The sequence below is a fragment of the Drosophila pseudoobscura genome, chromosome X (assembly GCF_009870125.1).
Source record: "Drosophila pseudoobscura strain MV-25-SWS-2005 chromosome X, UCI_Dpse_MV25, whole genome shotgun sequence".
Classification (NCBI taxonomy): Eukaryota; Metazoa; Arthropoda; class Insecta; order Diptera; family Drosophilidae; genus Drosophila; species Drosophila pseudoobscura.
Window position 1 is genome coordinate 637204 of NC_046683.1, and position 9190 is coordinate 646393.

A 9190-nucleotide genomic window follows, 5' to 3' on the forward strand; every position below is an offset into this window, starting at 1 on the left:
GCGAAAATCGTGAAAAAATGGATGTCCTTCATTCCGATTTCAGTCGATTGGCAGGACTCTCCCGATCACGGAAAGACATGCCTCGCCCAGATCGGCCGCCCTATTGCAGAGATATAGCGTGCAGAAGAAACCAGTATTTCAATTATACGCCAATCTTCGGTAGGCTATATCTCAGACAATTAGAGCCAGATCGGTGAAGGACCAACTCCCCCAGGATCGCGAGGATCCAGACTGTCGATCGGTGTCTCGCCCAGATCGGCCGCCCTATTGCAGAGATATAGCGTGCAGAAGAAACCAGTATTTCAATTATACGCCAATCTTCGGTAGGCTATATCTCAGACAATTAGAGCCAGATCGGTGAAGGACCAACTCCCCCAGGATCGCGAGGATCCAGACTGTCGATCGGTGTCTCGCCCAGATCGGCCGCCTTATTGCAGAGATATAGCGTGCAGAAGAAACCAGTATTTCAATTATACGCCAATCTTCGGTAGGCTATATCTCAGACAATTAGAGCCAGATCGGTGAAGGACCAACTCCCCCAGGATCGCGAGGATCCAGACTGTCGATCGGTGTCTCGCCCAGATCGGCCGCCCTATTGCAGAGATATAGCGTGCAGATGAAACCAGTATTTCAATTATACGCCAATCTTCGGTAGGCTATATCTCAGACAATTAGGGCGAGATCGGTGAAGGACCAACTCTCCCAGGATCGCGAGGATCCAGACTGTCGATCGGTGTCTCGCCCAGATCGGCAGCCCTATTGCAGAGATATAGCGTGCAGAAGAAACCAGTATTTCAATTATACGCCAATCTTCGGTAGGCTATATCTCAGACAATTAGAGCCAGATCGGTGAAGGACCAACTCTCCCAGGATCGCGAGGATCCAGACTGTCGATCGGTGTCAAAATCTCGACTTCGAAAATGAGGCCGATTTTCGCAAAATTTAATGAAGTAACCATCATGATTTTTTGCGAAAATCGTGAAAAAATGGATGTCCTTCATTCCGATTTCAGTCGATTGGCAGGACTCTCCCGATCACGGAAAGACATGCCTCGCCCAGATCGGCCGCCCTATTGCAGAGATATAGCGTGCAGAAGAAACCAGTATTTCAATTATACGCCAATCTTCGGTAGGCTATATCTCAGACAATTAGAGCCAGATCGGTGAAGGACCAACTCTCCCAGGATCGCGAGGATCCAGACTGTCGATCGGTGTCTCGCCCAGATCGGCAGCCCTATTGCAGAGATATAGCGTGCAGAAGAAACCAGTATTTCAATTATACGCCAATCTTCGGTAGGCTATATCTCAGACAATTAGAGCCAGATCGGTGAAGGACCAACTCTCCCAGGATCGCGAGGATCCAGACTGTCGATCGGTGTCTCGCCCAGATCGGCAGCCCTATTGCAGAGATATAGCGTGCAGAAGAAACCAGTATTTCAATTATACGCCAATCTTCGGTAGGCTATATCTCAGACAATTAGAGCCAGATCGGTGAAGGACCAACTCTCCCAGGATCGCGAGGATCCAGACTGTCGATCGGTGTCAAAATCTCGACTTCGAAAATGAGGCCGATTTTCGCAAAATTTAATGATGTAACCATCATGATTTTTTGCGAAAATCGTGAAAAAATGGATGTCCTTCATTCCGATATCAGTCGATTGGCAGGACTCTCCCGATCACGGAAAGACATGCCTCGCACAGATCGGCCGCCCTATTGCAGAGATATAGCGTGCAGAAGAAACCAGTATTTCAATTATACGCCAATCTTCGGTAGGCTATATCTCAGACAATTAGAGCCAGATCGGTGAAGGACCAACTCTCCCAGGATCGCGAGGATCCAGACTGTCGATCGGTGTCAAAATCTCGACTTCGAAAATGAGGCCGATTTTCGCAAAATTTAATGATGTAACCATCATGATTTTTTGCGAAAATCGTGAAAAAATGGATGTCCTTCATTCCGATTTCAGTCGATTGGCAGGACTCTCCCGATCACGGAAAGACATGCCTCGCACAGATCGGCCGCCCTATTGCAGAGATATAGCTTGCAGAAGAAACCAGTATTTCAATTATACGCCAATCTTCGGTAGGCTATATCTCAGACAATTAGAGCCAGATCGGTGAAGGACCAACTCTCCCAGGATCGCGAGGATCCAGACTGTCGATCGGTGTCTCGCCCAGATCGGCAGCCCTATTGCAGAGATATAGCGTGCAGAAGAAACCAGTATTTCAATTATACGCCAATCTTCGGTAGGCTATATCTCAGACAATTAGAGCCAGATCGGTGAAGGACCAACTCCCCCAGGATCGCGAGGATCCAGACTGTCGATCGGTGTCTCGCCCAGATCGGCCGCCCTATTGCAGAGATATAGCGTGCAGAAGAAACCAGTATTTCAATTATACGCCAATCTTCGGTAGGCTATATCTCAGACAATTAGAGCCAGATCGGTGAAGGACCAACTCCCCCAGGATCGCGAGGATCCAGACTGTCGATCGGTGTCTCGCCCAGATCGGCCGCCCTATTGCAGAGATATAGCGTGCAGAAGAAACCAGTATTACAATTATACGCCAATCTTCGGTAGGCTATATCTCAGACAATTAGAGCCAGATCGGTGAAGGACCAACTCTCCCAGGATCGCGAGGATCCAGACTGTCGATCGGTGTCAAAATCTCGACTTCGAAAATGAGGCCGATTTTCGCAAAATTTAATGATGTAACCATCATGATTTTTTGCGAAAATCGTGAAAAAATGGATGTCCTTCATTCCGATTTCAGTCGATTGGCAGGACTCTCCCGATCACGGAAAGACATGCCTCGCCCAGATCGGCCGCCCTATTGCAGAGATATAGCGTGCAGAAGAAACCAGTATTTCAATTATACGCCAATCTTCGGTAGGCTATATCTCAGACAATTAGAGCCAGATCGGTGAAGGACCAACTCTCCCAGGATCGCGAGGATCCAGACTGTCGATCGGTGTCAAAATCTCGACTTCGAAAATGAGGCCGATTTTCGCAAAATTTAATGATGTAACCATCATGATTTTTTGCGAAAATCGTGAAAAAATGGATGTCCTTCATTCCGATTTCAGTCGATTGGCAGGACTCTCCCGATCACGGAAAGACATGACTCGCCCAGATCGGCCGCCCTATTGCAGAGATATAGCGTGCAGAAGAAACCAGTATTTCAATTATACGCCAATCTTCGGTAGGCTATATCTCAGACAATTAGAGCCAGATCGGTGAAGGGCCAACTCCCCCAGGATCGCGAGGATCCAGACTGTCGATCGGTGTCTCGCCCAGATCGGCCGCCCTATTGCAGAGATATAGCGTGCAGAAGAAACCAGTATTTCAATTATACGCCAATCTTCGGTAGGCTATATCTCAGACAATTAGAGCCAGATCGGTGAAGGACCAACTCCCCCAGGATCGCGAGGATCCAGACTGTCGATCGGTGTCTCGCCCAGATCGGCAGCCCTATTGCAGAGATATAGCGTGCAGAAGAAACCAGTATTACAATTATACGCCAATCTTCGGTAGGCTATATCTCAGACAATTAGAGCCAGATCGGTGAAGGACCAACTCTCCCAGGATCGCGAGGATCCAGACTGTCGATCGGTGTCAAAATCTCGACTTCGAAAATGAGGCCGATTTTCGCAAAATTTAATGAAGTAACCATCATGATTTTTTGCGAAAATCGTGAAAAAATGGATGTCCTTCATTCCGATTTCAGTCGATTGGCAGGACTCTCCCGATCACGGAAAGACATGCCTCGCCCAGATCGGCCGCCCTATTGCAGAGATATAGCGTGCAGATGAAACCAGTATTTCAATTATACGCCAATCTTCGGTAGGCTATATCTCAGACAATTAGAGCCAGATCGGTGAAGGACCAACTCTCCCAGGATCGCGAGGATCCAGACTGTCGATCGGTGTCTCGCCCAGATCGGCAGCCCTATTGCAGAGATATAGCGTGCAGAAGAAACCAGTATTTCAATTATACGCCAATCTTCGGTAGGCTATATCTCAGACAATTAGAGCCAGATCGGTGAAGGACCAACTCCCCCAGGATCGCGAGGATCCAGACTGTCGATCGGTGTCTCGCCCAGATCGGCCGCCCTATTGCAGAGATATAGCGTGCAGAAGAAACCAGTATTTCAATTATACGCCAATCTTCGGTAGGCTATATCTCAGACAATTAGAGCCAGATCGGTGAAGGACCAACTCCCCCAGGATCGCGAGGATCCAGACTGTCGATCGGTGTCTCGCCCAGATCGGCCGCCCTATTGCAGAGATATAGCGTGCAGAAGAAACCAGTATTACAATTATACGCCAATCTTCGGTAGGCTATATCTCAGACAATTAGAGCCAGATCGGTGAAGGACCAACTCTCCCAGGATCGCGAGGATCCAGACTGTCGATCGGTGTCAAAATCTCGACTTCGAAAATGAGGCCGATTTTCGCAAAATTTAATGATGTAACCATCATGATTTTTTGCGAAAATCGTGAAAAAATGGATGTCCTTCATTCCGATTTCAGTCGATTGGCAGGACTCTCCCGATCACGGAAAGACATGCCTCGCCCAGATCGGCCGCCCTATTGCAGAGATATAGCGTGCAGAAGAAACCAGTATTTCAATTATACGCCAATCTTCGGTAGGCTATATCTCAGACAATTAGAGCCAGATCGGTGAAGGACCAACTCTCCCAGGATCGCGAGGATCCAGACTGTCGATCGGTGTCAAAATCTCGACTTCGAAAATGAGGCCGATTTTCGCAAAATTTAATGATGTAACCATCATGATTTTTTGCGAAAATCGTGAAAAAATGGATGTCCTTCATTCCGATTTCAGTCGATTGGCAGGACTCTCCCGATCACGGAAAGACATGCCTCGCCCAGATCGGCCGCCCTATTGCAGAGATATAGCGTGCAGAAGAAACCAGTATTTCAATTATACGCCAATCTTCGGTAGGCTATATCTCAGACAATTAGAGCCAGATCGGTGAAGGGCCAACTCCCCCAGGATCGCGAGGATCCAGACTGTCGATCGGTGTCTCGCCCAGATCGGCCGCCCTATTGCAGAGATATAGCGTGCAGAAGAAACCAGTATTTCAATTATACGCCAATCTTCGGTAGGCTATATCTCAGACAATTAGAGCCAGATCGGTGAAGGACCAACTCCCCCAGGATCGCGAGGATCCAGACTGTCGATCGGTGTCTCGCCCAGATCGGCAGCCCTATTGCAGAGATATAGCGTGCAGAAGAAACCAGTATTACAATTATACGCCAATCTTCGGTAGGCTATATCTCAGACAATTAGAGCCAGATCGGTGAAGGACCAACTCTCCCAGGATCGCGAGGATCCAGACTGTCGATCGGTGTCAAAATCTCGACTTCGAAAATGAGGCCGATTTTCGCAAAATTTAATGAAGTAACCATCATGATTTTTTGCGAAAATCGTGAAAAAATGGATGTCCTTCATTCCGATTTCAGTCGATTGGCAGGACTCTCCCGATCACGGAAAGACATGCCTCGCCCAGATCGGCCGCCCTATTGCAGAGATATAGCGTGCAGATGAAACCAGTATTTCAATTATACGCCAATCTTCGGTAGGCTATATCTCAGACAATTAGGGCCAGATCGGTGAAGGGCCAACTCCCCCAGGATCGCGAGGATCCAGACTGTCGATCGGTGTCTCGCCCAGATCGGCAGCCCTATTGCAGAGATATAGCGTGCAGAAGAAACCAGTATTTCAATTATACGCCAATCTTCGGTAGGCTATATCTCAGACAATTAGAGCCAGATCGGTGAAGGACCAACTCCCCCAGGATCGCGAGGATCCAGACTGTCGATCGGTGTCTCGCCCAGATCGGCAGCCCTATTGCAGAGATATAGCGTGCAGAAGAAACCAGTATTACAATTATACGCCAATCTTCGGTAGGCTATATCTCAGACAATTAGAGCCAGATCGGTGAAGGACCAACTCTCCCAGGATCGCGAGGATCCAGACTGTCGATCGGTGTCAAAATCTCGACTTCGAAAATGAGGCCGATTTTCGCAAAATTTAATGATGTAACCATCATGATTTTTTGCGAAAATCGTGAAAAAATTGATGTCCTTCATTCCGATTTCAGTCAATTGGCAGGACTCTCCCGATCACGGAAAGACATGCCTCGCCCAGATCGGCCGCCCTATTGCAGAGATATAGCGTGCAGAAGAAACCAGTATTTCAATTATACGCCAATCTTCGGTAGGCTATATCTCAGACAATTAGAGCCAGATCGGTGAAGGACCAACTCTCCCAGGATCGCGAGGATCCAGACTGTCGATCGGTGTCAAAATCTTGACTTCGAAAATGAGGCCGATGAGCCATGTTTTTCCGTGATCGGGAGACTCTTGCCAATCGACTGCCATCAGAAAAAAGGACATGAATTTTTTCACGATTTTCGCACAAACTCATGATGGTTACATCATTAAATTTGCCAAAAATCGGCCTCATTTTCAAAGTCAAGATTTGCATTTGATAAAAATACTGGATCTGGTCGGGAGAGTCCTGCCAAGGATCAAGGATATTTTTCTGATCAGTGTGAGCCATGGCACGCCCCGATCGTTTCCCGCATACAGGATACAGCAAGGTTGATTTTTTTTCCAATAGTTTTATTCATCAAAACTTAGTTTGACATAAATAAATAAATAAGAAGAACGACTTTTGTATCTACTATCACATCCTATGGACCCCCCGAGAGGACGAGGAGCTAGGGTGGAATCACCCGCGGAGCATGGCTCATGATGACGTGGCGGTAACCGAACGCCAGATCCGAAGAGCCTGGGATCTAATCCAGGAAGTTCGTTTGCGATATGTTCGGTGTATGAACTAGCACATCTATATACTGCATTAGTGCTATACAGTATCAGAATCAGAACTCCAGAATGTTTTAAATATTTTATTTCCTTAATTAGTTTCAGACGCAAAAACTAGTTTTAATCGTTATTGTCATCGTTACGTTACATATTCTGCAATTTAATAAACATTTACTTGAAACATTTGCGATTTCTGTAGACATTATTCGTTTTGTTATGACCAGCACCTGTTTTTTGAGGTGCCCATATCAGATCAGTCTTATAGAAGGAGGCGCATCCGTCGTTTATAAAAAGATTGAATCATGGGTTTTATTGAACCTGATGTAAACAGCCAGTTTATCAGACTTTATTTTAGAGCTTAGCCCTGTTTGACTCTTTACGATAAGGCACAATAGAACAACTAAATAGTTTTTGCACTGGAGGCTCTGAGGGATCAGATCACAGGCATATTTTAGAGCTGAGTGATTCCTGTCCGCTTTTACGGATCATTCTCAAAAATGTAGGGATAATGCAATACAGGTTTAGTCGCCGCAATCCACAGCAGAGTTGGCGAGTTCCAGTTGATGAATGGCCATTTTGCGGCCGTGTCCAACGGTGAGGAGTGTGCGTGAATCGGTCCATATGGCGTCCGTTTGGCGCTTGTGGATGTTTTCCTTGGTGTAGATAAATTCGGGTTTTCCGTCTTCGTTTACTCTGGCGATCTTCACGGAAGCGGGCATATTGCTCATGACCGCCAGATGAGCTCCATTGATCTCGAGCTGTGACACGATGCCGTTCTCAAAGCATTGGATCGTCTCCTGCAGCTTGCATGGCACACGAATGTCCGCTATATGGACATTTCCATCAAAGTCCCCCAGATATACGTGATTTTCGCCCTGGAGCTCTGAGGGAGCGGCCCAGGCGGCGCAAGTGAAGCTCAACGCACGATCAGCGTCGTTGAAGAGGGTCGTCGAAGAGGGCGATCCTGCACGGGCATCCCATAGGCGGGAGCATCCACTGCGATCGCAAGTAACGAACTGGCTGGCAGTGATAGCGGGCGTGGCCAGGCCCGAAAATTTGTCTGAATGTGAGACGCGAGCGTGATAGAAGCTTTTCAGACCGGCTTCGATAATAGACCACATTTTCAAGTGCCCACTGGCACACGCGGACACACACTTTTGTGGATCCGCTTTGAACACGCTCATGTGGCTAATCGGCGAATTGTGGGCTACGGCTTTGTCCAGTTCGAAAAGAAAGAAAGGGTCCTTCGAATTATAGACGGCCGAGCGTGTTGACCATGCCTGCAGTTGTGTGTCTCCCGGAGCCACCAGCAGCACATTGTTGTCCGCATAGCGTACAATGTTGACGACGTGATCCGATTGCAGCTTGAAGTCCGCATTTTCGACGGTCATGTGACCGACGTTACTCTCCGAGTAGCCAAAAAACATACCCCGCCAATCGCATCCATGGCGACGGTTGGTGGCGAGCACATACTCCTTCTCCTCACTAATGGCAATGCTGTCCCAACATTCGTGCAGCTGGGGCGAAATATTGGCCGGCTGTGCACGTACATCGGCAGCATTGAGATTTGGATACTCCAGGTTGCCGGCCAGGTTTTTGTCTGCCGGTGGCTGATGGTCACCAGGCGTACGGTATACTTCTGATAATTTTTGCGGAAACATATTTACAGCAAGTTAAAGCAATTAAATTAAACAACAAAACAAGCAGGAATGGAAAAATCGCGCCAATTTAGTGGAAGTGCAAAAGCAACAGCTTTGTATGCCGGCGCTTATTGATTATATTACGGCTGATGGTCCCGAATGCAACCCTAAATATCTTCTGAGGGCGCCACAACGATAATTATTTAAACTTTAAAGAATCGGACGATTCCAGAAGGGAAGAGGAAAGCAAAATATGGTAAAAGTATCATGATAATACCCAACTTTCCGCTGCAAAATCAGGTAAGAATCAATGAGTGGTGATTGTATATTAATATTAAAAATGTTTTTATTCTGGTTTGGGGGGTGTATATATCAATAGGTAAAATCATTTTATGTATCAACATATTTCAACTGCAGCGACTCCTCTTTCTCTTTTCACTTAATCGCTAAAACATAAATAATTTAGGGCTTACTTCACTAAAAAAGGGTAGCGCCGCTTCCGCTTACAAAATTTGACATACATATGTATAAAAGGAAGAAACAAAAATAAGAACAAACAGACAAAAAAAAAAAACAAATACTTTTGGGATAATTTCAATCAATCGATCAATCGATGGGGACAAACAATCCAATTTGGGGTAAAACAAATCAAAAATTGCCGTCTCTGGCGATCGTTACATAGGTTACATGGTATATGG

The 9190-nt window shown here is 46.8% G+C and overlaps 1 protein-coding gene across 1 annotated transcript; it reads right to left on the reverse strand.

Moving 5' to 3' along the window:
• Positions 1–6920: 6920 nt before the first annotated feature.
• On the reverse strand, positions 6921–8627 carry LOC6901050 (protein valois-like). Its single transcript, XM_002134493.3, has one exon. The coding sequence runs from the start codon at positions 8511–8513 to the stop codon at positions 7374–7376; it is 1140 nt and encodes a 379-aa protein (XP_002134529.2). The 5' UTR covers positions 8514–8627; the 3' UTR covers positions 6921–7373.
• Between the last annotated feature and the right edge of the window lie 563 nt (positions 8628–9190).

Excerpts from the sequence above, each read along its gene's own strand:
- LOC6901050 (XM_002134493.3), bottom strand. The coding sequence starts at position 8,513 with ATGTTTCCGCAAAAATTATCAGAAGTATACCGTACGCCTGGTGACCAT.